This window comes from Megascapheus bottae, chromosome 16 (assembly GCF_031878675.1).
Source record: "Megascapheus bottae isolate mThoBot1 chromosome 16, mThoBot2.hap1, whole genome shotgun sequence".
NCBI lineage: Eukaryota > Metazoa > Chordata > Mammalia > Rodentia > Geomyidae > Megascapheus > Megascapheus bottae.
In genome coordinates, this window is record NC_143524.1 from 23,799,127 (window position 1) to 23,813,644 (window position 14,518).

The 14,518-nt window shown below is 40.2% G+C and overlaps 1 protein-coding gene across 1 annotated transcript in view; it reads left to right on the forward strand.

Annotated features, from left to right (window-relative positions):
* Window positions 1-13,154, forward strand: part of Mpped2 (metallophosphoesterase domain containing 2) — a 166,801-nt gene extending 153,647 nt beyond the window's left edge. Inside the window, exons 5-7 of the mRNA XM_090348931.1 lie at window positions 5,791-5,906; window positions 9,052-9,165; window positions 11,773-13,154. Coding sequence (XP_090205057.1) covers window positions 5,791-5,906; window positions 9,052-9,165; window positions 11,773-11,891 — 349 coding nt within the window. The 3' untranslated portion in view covers window positions 11,892-13,154. The remainder of the gene's footprint in view (window positions 1-5,790; window positions 5,907-9,051; window positions 9,166-11,772) is intronic.
* Window positions 13,155-14,518: the final 1,364 nt, after the last annotated feature.

The window sequence follows — 14,518 nt, forward strand, 5'->3', positions numbered from 1 at the left end:
CTACAAAGTCCTAAGGAAGAGGTGGAAACAAGACAGACAGTGAGAAAGAAGCCAGCACTGTCCTTTGGTGGCAGCTGGACTTGCATACTTGCTAGGCAGGCTTCCAGCTGCTTGGGGTAGAAATTTTGCCCTGAAGTTATGCCTCAACCCCCATCCCCTCACCCCTTCCACCCCCCCCACCCCACCCCCCACTCACCCCCGCCCTCATCCCCACCCCCACCAAAGCAATGTCAATTGTTGTATGTCTCTTTGACGTACAAGGTATGTAGCCATTCTGTGGGCAGAGGCAAAATAGCTCTTTTAATTACACAGGAGAATGCCTTCCAGGCTACCAAGGAAGAAAAGACTTGAGGAAGAGGTAGGGGGAGAAAACTAGCTTCTACCAAATCCAGAGCTAAGAAGGGAAAACAAGGCAAGGAGGGAGGGAGTGGAGGGAGAAGGGATAGTGTTTGCCTTTCATCTGGATATTCAGGATGATACATCTGGTGCCAGGGAAACTGGTATTTCTAACTGACGGGGAAGCTTCCCAGTCAAGGGAGGGCTGAGCTGTCAGGTGAGCTAGAGATCAAGAATAATCATGACAGCTTCATAGCATGTGAGAGAGGCTGTGAAGTGCAGGCAATTTTAACCAGTGGTGGTCAAATTAGCTTCTCTCGGACAGGGCATGAAGAAGGCCGTGAATCTAAAGGGCTACCATTCAGAAAAAGCAAAGCTAGGTGAAAATTGCCTCCTGTGTCTAAGTTGTGCTGGTGGTGATGGCATTAATTACTAGCTTGTCAATTCTTCCAGTGAACCTCCTCCAGTGAATCCCCTATGATAAATATTCCAGGGACTCAGGATAACCCTTGCTCTGAACTTCCCACAATTCAGTATCTTGTCAAAAGTCTAACCACCTGTACTAGCTGGCTAAGCAGCCTTGACTAACCATTTTGCCCTGCATTCTTACATTCCACGGGATTGTCTATGCAAGATTGAGCGGGCAAGTGAGTGAGTGACTTTCTGAAAAACTTCCACTGGAAATGAACTGAGGAAGTGCCTTTTAATAAGTAATCAGCTGAAAGAAGTCAGGCTCTGTCTAGCCATCTAGTGATGCTTGGCTAAATAACTGGTGACTTTTCAAATGTCCAAGAGCAGGAGAATCTATGAGGTATTGAGCCGTAGCTTGGAATATTCTAGAAAGAAGGTATAACGTAAGCAGCTGCATGTATACATGTATGTCTGCATGCATGCTCATTGCTAAGATTATCGTATATAAATCAAGAACTACATGTTTACATACGTTCCAGGACTTTGTCAAAAGTTTTATAGGAGTTACCTTCTTTTATCCACATAGAAAGGTAGTGCCTTTATTTGAAAGATGAGGAAATGGAAGCACAGAGAAGCCAGTCACTGGCAGGTATGGAACTTAAACATGAGTCTGTTTGGGTCCATCATCCATGCTCCTAACCTATGCTTCTAAAATAAGAATGGCTAACTCTGATAGAGCATTCAGATTCTCATTGCTCTAAGTAGTACAGCCATCCTGCTAGAAAGTAAGATGGAGTGCTGCTGGAGCACTTGACCCTTCCTTCTCAGCTTCTGTGCAGAACCCAGTGAAACTGTCCTGGGGCCATAATCAATCCCTATAAGATAAATGCCAGAAAGACCATAAAAATAAGAACCCCAGTGTTTGTTAGGTAGCCAGCACAGGACCTTGTTGTAGCTACCAAGAATTTGTGGATGCTGACCTCCGCCCAAGTTAGGAACCAAATAGCATATTGAGCACAGGCACCAACTTCCCATGTGTAAAATCCTGCTTTCCCAGGACATGCCCTATGAGGATTGTGGAGGAGTAAACAGCCATTCACCTGTCCCAGCCTCTTGGGATTTATGGCCTGACAACCCCCTTCTGCCAGCACCACTGCACTGTGCACTGCAAACACAGATGACCTTTGCTGTGATTTCATCTCAACTCACTTCCATACAGAAAACCTGTTTTGTATTGACATTGTTTAGAACATGTTCTGCCTATGTTAACTCCCTTAGTCCTAGCCCCAGGAACTCCAGCCTGAGAGGCCAAGTGCCAGCCATTACAACACAAGGACCAGTGCCTTAAAAATATCTGCAGTGTCCATCTATCCTGTGTCTTAGATCCAGTGGAATTGTTCTCCTTCCTTCCAGAGTTTTCTAATCTTTTCCTGGGAGTGGATGGATCAGGGGCTCAGATGGGATCACTGGCCATAAGGTGCTTTGTGGGTCATTTTCTAACAAGTTGGTTCCCATGTGGTACTTGTTAGTCACAGCTAATTATGAAGTCCTTGGCTGGAGCTATAGACATTGTTGCTTGGATTCCTCCCATCAGCCTCCCCTCTTACCCCCCATTGCTACAGAACAAAACCCATTGTGGGGCTTTGGAGGTTGGCTGTGCACATATTTTCCAGGGAAACCCCTGATGGGCTCACTGCTGAGGTTTCATGTTTCAGGTTCAAACTCCCTGGATAAAGCATTATTCACTGGTGATGACACACTTGCTTTCTGTACAGACATTTTTCCCACTAGACTCAGGCCCTCACAGGCAGTTTAAGCCATTCACCCAAAACAATTCACAGTATTTATTCAGATCTTTGATAATCTTCACAGAATGATAAAATGCTAGGATTTTTTAGGTCACAGGAAGATCATTATGCATCAAATTCAGCCATCTGCACTCTGAGGTACAGGTTAGAAAAAAAGAGGGAACGGGCTGTGTAAATGGGCAGGTGTGTGTGTGCGTGCGTGCGTGTGTGTGTGTGTGTGTGTCTTCTTCCCAGCCCTGAAGCCAGGAAAATTCTGTGTTTGCTTGCGTGATCTATTAGGCTTTTTCATAAGGCAGCCACAACATAAAAGCAATCCTGAAATCCTGCAATTGAGTCCACCTACTTGTTCCTTCCTCAGATGAGGAAACCAGCCCAGTGATAGTCCTTTTATCTAAGACCAATTAAGCTAGTGAATTGGGAAGAAAGAAAATTAGCAGACAGGGCTCTGGACTTCTGCGTACCTCATGTATTAAAGTATACTGGGATGATTCTGGAACCCATCATTGCCCTGTTTTTCCCATTGGTTGGCCACTGCCTTGTGAAAAGGCTTTATTGAGAGGTTCAGAAAAAGGAAAAGGCCATATCAACTATGTCTTTGTTGAGGGCCACCTCCACTGCACAATTCCATATCACCTCCTGAAATTATGTAATGTTCAACCTGAGAGGCAATATGGAACAGCTATGCCATTTCTTTAGATATATAAGACCCTGAAGTCAAATTGAACTAGAAGATTGTCAGCATACAATGACAAAACAGACTGTGAAACTAGCAGATCCAGTTTTAAATCTTGATTCTTGCTTGAAAGCCTTTGTTCAAACTCCAACATGAAGGAAAAAAATTGTCTCCATCATTATTGGTCCTTGAAACACAGATAAGTAACTTAATCTCTGAGGTCAAGTGTTTATCTAAATATAAAGTGTTAATACATGCCTGAAAAATTGTGAAGAATTCAATAATCTTTGTAAAAGCTCTGTAGAAAGTTTATCAGGAACTTGATAAATGTTCCTTTTCCTGTAACTTAGACTCCCTGTCTCTCGCATGCACATGTAAGTTTGAGGTGAAATAAAAGCCAGATAACTTTAAAGTTTTAACCTCAACTTAAACACTTCTGGCTTTTGTCACAAGCTTAATGTTAGCCAAATTAAATTTGGTTTTATCTGTAGACCAGGAATTCATCATAATCTTTCCCTGGACACTTAAGAGAACTGAGCACTTCCTGGATGGGTAGGAGGTATGGATATGGGATTCTAAGAGAATAATCTATGAAGTAGAAAAGACCCCTTCCCCCCCCAAAAAAAAATTAACTATTGTTTCTTTGACTCCAAAAGCTCCTTCAGTGTCTTGAGGATTCAGAGCTGTCTGTTTTCAACAACATTGAAGCCCCTCACTGGATTAGCAACTTGGGTGTGCTTAGACTTTGTCAAACTCTTCTTTGTTTGCCATCCAAACAAGAACCACAGGCCCAGAAGCTTGTTTTCAAAATTTAAGGAAGCAGATGTTTCTGCTTATTTTTCTTTCTTCCTTCTTCTGCCAAAATGCTGTGTTCCTATTGGATTCTGAAGTTGTTTTTTGTTTTTGTTTTCTGATTTCAAGACAAACCTTAGAAAACAGTCATTATGAAATGAAGGATAGACATCCTCTACTGAGAAAACTGTATTTTAGATTCAAGTGAAATGTTTAAGAACTGGAAGGTGGGAAGTGCTAGAAGTAAAAGACAGAAAGCTGTGAGGCTCTACTCTGAAAAGGTCTCAATATTCTCCCCAGCCCTGAAGGTTGGGTATGCCCTAGCAGACTGGGATAGGAATGTACACCCTCATTTCTCAAAGGACTCCAAAAGTTTAAATGTGGAACTACAAAGCAAGTGGTTGTAGTAAAAGCAAGTTTTCTTAGAATGACATGGGAACTTGGAAAGTGATTAGAAATAAGTCACATACTTTGCTTCTCTTTGTAGTTAGCATTATGCAATCTCCTCATTCTAGAAGTTTCTCTCTACTGAAATTTCTATGGGAATCAATCTTCTTAGCGGTACTGTGAATTTTGACATGGATTTCAATTGTCATCCTTTCACTTCTGGCCTTGATTATACATTACCAAATAAATTCTATATCACCGCTTCTAAGTTAAAATTCTTGAGAAAATCCTGTTTGTCTGCCTGTTTATCTTTAAATAAAAGTGCAGTTTTTCTTTCTATGACTGGTGAAGTCAGGGTTTTTTTAGTAAGCATGGAAGGGAAAGGTTAATCTGGAAGAGAAAGTTGGGCTTAGCCAGAAAATAGTCCTTTTCATGTATGGCATAGCAAATTGGAATTTTCCTATACAACAAAAGAGAGTCCATTTCAAAGAATACTGCTTAATCTAGATATTGTGATAGGACAATACCAGGAAATACTTTGGTCTAATGTGATTTAGGCTACAGTATTTGTATAGAAAAATTCATCATCCTCTGGTATAAACAGTACATTTGTAAGGGAGACACTTTCAGCTCCAGTGAAGAAATGCTGATTAAATAGACAAAGTCCCCATCCCCTCATGCATACAGAATCCATCTCAGAATCTCATTTCAGGAGCATGGAATTCCTGTGAAATGCTCACCACTGCTGTGCCAGGAGCAAATTCGAGAGAGACCAAGGATATCCCACACTGTTTTTCCCTTTGGTAGCAGGAAGAAAATTCCTCACTTGCTTTTGGGTCACTTTTGATAACTCCCCTACTTTCTCCCAACAACCTCAGTCCAGAGTACTGAAGGCATCTCAATAGACACATGTTCTTCCACAAACCCCTGGTCCTTTTCTCCGAGGACTTTCCTGAGAATCTTCCCAGTGGAGTACTTCGATAGTGTTGGGGAGGCTCTAGGGGTAGTGATGAATTTCTTAGTTCTGAGGCACTCCAGGAAGGCTAGATATGCTTTGGATCAGGGCTTGGGTATCTTGGGAAGCACTGAGATTTGGGGGAAGACAAAGCATTGTCAATGTTTTGATAGAAGCCTGCTGGGAAAGTCTCCACTAGTAAGCTTTCCTGTGCCCCTTTCTAGTGGAACAATTCATAGGCTCCACGCCTGCTTTCACATGGATTGGTTTTGAAGCAGTCAACAACAAAGCATCCTGCTGCCAGGGCCAGCCTTCAAAAAGAGAAAAGAGAGTAATGCAAACCATGGGGGAATGTGCGAGAGAGAAATATTGCCGTGCAGAGATAGGGCTCTGCTGTTCTGATACCTTGTGCATTGTCTCCCCTGAAGGACCCCGTGGTTTAATGGATGGGGCTTTAACCTACCCAGAGGTCAATCTCTGCTGGACAAGTGGAACCTTATTCCTGAGGGCATTGACATACTCATGACACATGGACCTCCTCTAGGTAAGTGAAGCAAAGGTTGTCCTTTTGTCATATGCTTTTTTTTTTTTGCCAAGCATAATGTATAATGCTTCAGGGACATTTTCCTCCAAAAAAAAAAAGTTGGGGGGAGTGAATACAAAAAGAAAAGTAAATGTCTTTAAAGAAACCCAGTATGATAATTAATTTCAGTAGTTCTTCTATGCTTATAGGTGTGGGTGAAATTAATTTTTTTTATTTAGTTGAGTCAGGGAAAAAAAATCAAATGAGTAGGGAGCGCTGCAGTCTTTTGAGCTTGATAATTTATTTTAAGCACTGCATTCACTTTGGAGTAAGCCGGTAGGGTGGGGAACAGAAAGAAGACATAGACCTACCAATCATGGGGCTTTTGAATAGCAATGAAATGATAGAAACTTTTGTTCAAAGGATCTCATTTTCCATTTCTACATAATGCTGGAACCTGGGGTATCTTTAAAGTTTAACATGTGAGCTGATTATAGGAGAAAAGAATCTTTTTTTAAAAAATGGAGATAAAGTCTTCAGGAAGGACTTAGGCTGAAAATTACTTAAAGATACTCATTCTCCAAGCCTATCAGGTCTGCATTCAGATTTACATTGTCTGTGGGCTTTACAGCTACCTTCTGCACCCCCAGATTATGGATCAGAACATGATTATTTGACTTATATAGTTATCTCCTAATTACTTTTAAGGTTGATGTTTTTTTACAGTTATTTTCCCTTCCTTCCTTCCTTTCTTTCTTGTTATGTGACTTTTTTGTTTTAACCAACTAATGTGAAATGAGTCCTCTGTGCACTTGGGGGAGGGGCAATGAATTATAGTTGGATTTCAACTCAGAGTCTTACATTTATTAGGCAGATACTATATCACTTGAGCCACACCTCTAGCTATGGTTGAGTAGCTAGGATTACAGGTGTGAGCCACGACATTAGCCTCTATACATTTTTATGGCCATAGTTTGTTTTTTACCAGTCCTGGGGCTTGAAACTTAGCCTGAGCACTGTCCTTGGTATTTCTCAAGGCTAGGGCTCTACCACTTGAAGCCACAGCACCATTTCCAGCTTTTTCCATGTATATGGTACCTAGGAATCAAACCTGGGTCTTCATGCATGCTCGGCAAGCACTCTACTAATAGGTCAATCTCCCAGCCCTTGTCTATAGTTCTTAAAGAGAACTTAGAAAAAAAAACACGCAAGAAATAGTGCTATCTCCTCCCTCCTCTTTGAAAATCAAAAGTAAATATATACATATGTAATTTTCATTTCTAGATTCAATTTAATCCTTGTAGGTGTTTTCTCCTTAAGACAATTGTTGCTATTTCCTTTTCTTTAAATGTCTTAACAATGAAGCAATAGAAAAGAGGATTCTGATATAGGCAAAATCACCCATCCAGAACTACCATCCTCATGGTGTTTCTGTAATCACATTACATCCTGGCCTATTGTTTTACAGATGACACCAATAACCTTTATCAAGTCACAATTGATTGCCTGATTTTACAACCATTTAGGCTTGCTGCATCATATCACTAACAACATATTCTGATTTGCCTGAGTTGACTGGCAAGAATATCCTACACAGGCATTATTCCAGCCAGTGTGCTCCCTTTGCTGGAATAGTCTCAGTAGTTGATGTCATGGCTTCCCTCTGGCTAGTCACAGAAAGGGACTTGGGCCTGTCCGGAATGGAAACATTTCCATCAATAAAATGCTATTTGGAAGATAGCTTTGAACAGAATGACCAACTCACAGATTTTAATCAAGTCATTCTTTTTAGAATAAAAGAAGTGGTAGTAGTAGCAAGTCTGAAAACTGGACCTTAAAGAATTGGACTAGAACTCTCTATTGAGGTCACTAGTGGCTCTGTCTTTGTAGTGACAGACTGTGTGAAGGACAGAATAGGCCCTATAGTAGAAGTTTCAAAAAAAAAAAAAAGTCAAAGTTTTCAGAATGGAAAGTTGAACCTCAGTTAATTTTTTTAGTATTCTGACATTGACCTTGAGCGCCTCTCTACTATGAGAGAAACCACAGTGCCATGAGGCTTTTTTCCTATTACAATTTGAGCAAGAGACTTTCTCAGATACTTGTGTACAGAAGTGGAATAAGTTCCCCCTTCAAGGAAAGCATATCCATTATGCCAGTCTCTGTGGGCTCAGGATATTTTCCTCTTACATAATTTTTTGAAAACACGGGTTTGATTTTTTTCTAGAACCTCCATTTTCATCTGATGCTCTCACTGCCTACACCCCCCACTAACAGGCTGTACCAGGAACACTAATTCTTGGCTATACTTTGGCTAAATAAAGCAGAAATCAGTCTCTTTTCACTTAGTCATTTCTAAATAGTAGAAATAACCTAATGGAACTGTGGAATGGATTCCCACAGATTACAACTTAGCCTTTCATGCCACCTGCCTTCTTTATGCCCTAGCCTGCTGAGGTATATGGATTTCATTTCAGACCATAATCATCTAAATAGCTGACTTTTGCTATAATTGATGTCAGTTTTTATGGATTTTCTGCATTAAGCGTTGAACTAAGTGGCTTTTACTTTAAAAGTAGTCAATTAGCCCCAGCTTTCTGGATGCCACCATGAGGTCAGATTGTTGTCTATCTCCGGAAAGGGGCTGGAGAAGCAAGTTCCAAATCTTTGGTTATCAGGAACCCACCAGAATTAAGAGTTAATGTCCCTAAAGAGAGCAAGGTGTCTATCTTATGACTTGTTTATAAGAAGCAACTTCTCGACCTTCTTTGAAGCACCTTTAGAAGTAAACTGCCTGGAGAAAGTATAAGAAAAACAATATAAGAACAAGAGAAAGTAACTGAATCTCAGGAGAGAGACGTCATGGGGCTACCGGGAATAAATGTCACGAAGATTTGAAACCTATGGCTGAATAAATCACAATCCCTACAGAAAAAAAAGTTAATTAACTGCAAGGGGGGGAAGGGAACCGAAAACTATATATTCAAGAACTTAACAAAGACAAAGTGATGAGTGAAAAGTTCCTTAAAAGCCATCATGAGCTTGAATAGAGGAGCTAGGATTACAGATAATGTAATAAACCGTCTGTGAGTTATGGCTTCCTGAAAGTCTGTATGAAACCTTACCTGAAGAGAGAAAATTAAGAGTATTGATTGCCTTCTGCCCTTAGGTTTTCGAGACTGGGTTCCCAAGGAGCTCCAAAGAGTGGGTTGTGTAGAGCTGTTAAACACAGTCCAGAGGCGAGTACGGCCCAAGCTGCATGTGTTTGGTGGAATTCACGAAGGTAAGGAATCCGCAATGTGTGGTGTGGTTATCCATAAGGGGAGACTAGTTGAGTGCAGATAACTAGAACAGTGATTCTCAAACCACTCAGCAGTGGGACTCATTTTATATAAAATGAAATCTTAGGAGAGAAATGAGGACATAAAACTTTTTTGTTTTTTTACATAGAGCACTGTAGACATGTCCTTGCCACAAACCAATGACTCTTTAAAGTGCCTCTGGAATCTGAAGGCTTTAAGGAAGAACATTTAATAACCATTACTGCCCTGTATTCCTGGAAGTACAGATGAAGTGGCCTGGGAAATAGGAGCTATGTAAAACTTTCCTAATTACTTCCCTATACTAATGTGGTGCTTCATACAAAGACCCAGGAAGACAGGTGCTCTCTGAAGAATAGCTCAGGACCTGTAAGCTATATAACAGAACCAGAGAGAACTAGCACATTTGCAGTAGAGGTGAGATTAAACAGAATAATTAAATCTCCCCTAAATGGGAACTGGTCCCAGTTACCATTTTGTTTTTCAAGGTAAGCTCAGAGAAGATCACAGATCTTGAAAAATCACAAGCATCTAAGTTTTATCTGACCTGCCATTTCCAAACCATTCTTTGTATCTGCAGACATAAAGTGCCCGTTCATTAGACTTTAGGTTTTCCAGACCTCCCAGATGCACAGTTTCAGGATGGTGTGCAGTGGGTGTGTTTATATGGACAGTTGCCATCTTCTCCTCAGCTACTGCTTAGTTATTGCCACTTTTTGGATAAAGATATTTATGAATCAGCAGTCATATGGAGGTGCATAAGGCTACATGTGTGTCCTGGTTTTAAAAAACAAACAAACAAAAACAAACCAAAGTTTGCTTTTCAAATCCCACAAATTCAGTGGCTTCCTGGTTAGCTAGACAATAAAGAGCATATTGAAAATCCTCCTACTGAGGCTAGAGAAATTCAGCTTGCTCCACGTGTAGGCTCCAGCTGAGTGGCTGTTCCCAAGGAGAGTTAACAGCAGCTTGCTTTCATACCAAGCTGTGCTCCCTGAAAAGATCTTCTCTCTCTCTCTCTCTCTCTCTCTCTCTCTCTCTCTCTCTCTCTCTCTCTCTCTCTCTCTCTCTCTCTCTCTCTCTCTCTTCTCTCTCTCTCTCATCTCTATCTCTATCTCTCTCTCTCTTGTGCATGCATGTGCGCGCACGCGCGCGCGCACACACACACACACACACACTTCTCTAATGTCCTGGAGCAGTGAGAAAGGGACCTCATATCTCAACAATACTGCTGAGCAGGGAGGGCGTATTATCTTGGAAATTGGTTTGAATTCCTATAGCATTCCTTTGAGTTTGCATTTCATTCTTTAAAAAAATAAAATAAAATAATTCATTAGCTTTAAACTAGCCAGACAATTGGGAAATTCCACGGAGCCCCAAAATAATAAACTCATTTTAGAAGGAGGAGATCGTATTCAAATAAACTTGTCTCGCTTCTATTCACTTAAGACAGCTGAAGAGGGCAGAGAGAGGGCAAATACCAACCTCTTGATGGAGAGAGATAACAAGACTTTATGACCCCTGAACTAAACAGTGCACATTTTAAATGCCTCTTTTCTTTTCTTAAGAGATTTTTCCATTGACCCTCATTAAGCCCTCCCTAAGCTTACTTGGGAGAAATTTAAGCAAATGGAGGAGGAAAAGAGAGACCCTTATCTGTGATTTCTACAAGTCCTGATGATTTTATTTCTTCATGGCTATATTTTCTCATGCTATAAGAGTCTGACACTAGAATTACAAACTCGGTTACAGAGACTGTAACTAAGTAAAATACAAGATATTCAGGAAAGTATATAACTTTCTTAAGTTCTAAAATTTTCAAAAGGCTCCCCATGCTTGCAGGTCTAGGGAACTATTCCTAGCTTTCCTTAAGTTAATGACAAGTATGTTTATACTGCACGTATTACGTGTTTTTGATCAGCACAGAAGTCCAGGTGAGTCCCTCCCCCAGGAAGCAGTGGTCTATGAAGATGCTTCTATACATCTTCTGGACAGACAGTGTATTAGTTGATGTTTTTGAATGGGACAGACTTCTGAATTAAAGCTAAAGAGTTCAAGGTAAAATCACTTATGTGGAATTTTGTCAGAGATGATCTCACCCATAACAAAGATGAGCATTCTCATCTCCCAGCGTCCAGTGCACTTTCCCTCCTCATTTGCCCTGAAGTTCATTGGAATCAGGCTATAGTCATCCTTGATGAGTTACTCACTGCTTCTCTTGGAACTCACATAGGGCTTTGAAATGAAAATACCCATTTTAACAGAGAAGGGAATGTTTCTCTTTATCTTCTCTAGTAAAGAAATCTGCCTTTCCTGGGATAGTTCACTATGTAAGTAAGGAAAAAGGATTCACTCTTTGTTGAAATAGAGAAGTCTCTCTTTTTTGAGAACATAAAATGAACTTACGGAGCAGTTCCTGAAGATCATTTTATCTCATTAACAGAGTGACTGAAGTTATTTTTTCTCCCTGCCCTCTGACAAAGATATTTTTCTTTTCTTGCCTGGTGGTCCTATGTTCAGCTACTATCATTTATACATATTACAGTCACTGTAACATTGTCTCCTTACAGGTTATGGCATCATGACCGACGGTTACACCACGTACATCAATGCCTCAACATGTACAGTCAGCTTTCAACCTACCAACCCTCCAATTATATTCGACCTTCCAAACCCACAGGGTTCCTGAAGTTCTAAACACCCTATTGGAATGTGAAAGAAGGTCTACAAACTGCCATTTTTCTAATTATAAACTTACATTCTCTTACTTGTTTATTTCTAAATCCTGTGAGTTCTTTTTGTAAATTGTTGGAACAAAATATGAAACTAGAGGTTGTGCTTCTTCTTTGTTATTATTTTTTAAATGGGGCCTCCATTTGAAATCAAAGGAGCATTGTGAATTTGTAAAATGACTTCTGTTTTCTCAAAGGCCATGCCATTGTAAATTTTTAGTGTTCGCCAAAGGACAGCCAAGCTTTCTTTTAAAAAGTGGTTTTTTAAAAATAAAAGTTATTTTAATATGCTTTAAGCTGGAAGAAAAGGAAAAAAAAAAAGAAAAAGAAAAACCAGGATGTAGGTAGGCAGTGTTTTAAACCATCCAGATTTGCACAATTGTTTGAAGTATTTTATTTTTTAATGTTTCGTTGTTGTTATTGTTGTTGTTTTCTTGGTAATGCTTCCTTTTTACAGCTGAGGCCCAGCTTAGAGCAATCTTCTCAACAGAAGGAGGCCTGGGAAAGACTTCTCGTCACACGCTCACTGTCAAGAAAACTGTCAGAAGAAGATAGTCTTCATTCAAAGGATGACTTAGCTAGTGAGATCATTGTCATGGTTACACAAGGTCTCATTGTTTGTTTGTTCCTTTTAAATTATTTTAGCTTTAAAAATATGGAGGTTGAATCTGTCAAGAGCAGGTATTTCATGCAGTAAAGAAAAAATGAGCGTGCCGACTCATATGGGTTTATATATATAAGTATTTTTTGTGTATTATGACTAAGTTAGGAGTTTAATATTGCCAAGGACAGTACAACTGCAAAGGAATGCTGTACAGGCAGCACATCTGAAGTCTCAAAAAAATGGACTCGTTTCTCAGAACTCAAGGTCTTAAAGAGCTTGAGTTGAACCTAGGTACAGTTCCAAGTGTGTATAGACTTAAATGGATGCAATGGAAGCTAACTAAAATAAGGCTTAGTTGTTTTTTCTATTTAAATACCCTAAATTGTCTTCTTACTGCCTCTTCCCTTCCCATTTTGCACTGTGTGTCGATGCAATCTTCACTAGCACAAAATATTGTCGCTAATAGTCCTTTCTGTTTTCCCATTGTAAATGCTGTTGAGCTTTATTCTATTTTATGTTATCTTGAAATTTAGGGAAGCAGTTGTTTTCTTTAAATTTATTGTGATATTCTATATCTAGCGGCCTTTATATGCAAATAAAATTGCAAGATTTTTAATGCTGTGATGTTTGGAGGCTTGGCTAGTAGGAGGATGGGCTTGTCCTGAGGAAGGAGGGAGGGAGATTTATTCACATGTAACATCAGTTATCCCTTTAAGAAGAATTAGAATAAGTGACTTTTTTTTCCTTCTAATTTTCAATAAAGCTTTATTGCCTACCAATCACAGGCTGGCAGGTAGATCAATAAGGCACTCAGTATATTCCGTACTTCCATCATGCTGTCATATATCTCACCTTAGAGTTGAGAGGATTGAGATTTCACTTTCTGTCATCAAAATGACTGAGGGAACAGAGTGACTGTTTAGTCAAGGTTGTGGATGCTGTTTAGAACATATTTATGGGATAAATGGAGTATTCACTGCACATTTTCATTTGTCCCCATGAACAATCATTATCTCCCCACCACCATTTTCTTAATGGGCCAGACATTAAAGTAGGGAAAATTGTGACCATCATTTTTATTTTCTCTGGGACAACCACTGAAGAAAGGCAATAGGATCCAGAATCTGCCATGTGTCTCCAATGTCTACTTTTCATATCTAGCCTGCATAACTGATAGGTCTTCCTTCTTGCCTACCCATTTTAGATAATTTCAGTTGCAGTTCATGAAAGGAAATCTTGGTTTTGGTACCAGCAGAGAGAATGTTCTAGCCCATATTAAAGCCCCTACAGCTATCTTGGTCTGTTATAGTTTGCATTTATGAAGCCTCTTTGGTGCTATCCAGAGCCTGAAGTGGGCATTCTGGTCTGGCCTTTCAGAGAAAAAAATACAAACTTCCCAACAAGAAGATCCCCATGACAATTAGCATGGGGAAAGATGGCAAGCTCCTACCTAGGAAGCAAGAGTGAGAAGTACACTATAGAACAGAAGTTTCACCATGCATTCATCAGAACGTAGGCTCAAAGGCAAACTTTATGGAACTAGATGGGCCTTCATGAAAACAAATGTGTGCACACAGCCCTTCAGAAGATGTCTGTATACAAGTAATTAAGCCAAGCACTTACTAAAATTGCTTTCCACAGTATGGGGGGGCAGAAAGCAACTCAGTCTGCTAAATCGAGAGGGTGAACTGGTTCGTGGACAGAGATTCCTTCAGCTAGGCTACAATTCCATGAGCAACAATTGCCTTTGAGGGACACATAATGATTATTCAAAAGCCCCAGAGCTTTCTCCAGTGGGCCTTATAACAAGGACGTCATCAAAATATGTTACAACTGGGACACTTTCTTACCTTCTGTCACCAGCCACTCTGCTGAGTAAGTCTTCCATTTTGTTCCTAATCCTCACAAAGTCCTAAAAGAGATCGAGTAAGTCCTAATTTAGAGATAGCAGAGTGAAATGTCCCTCCCAAATTAACTTCC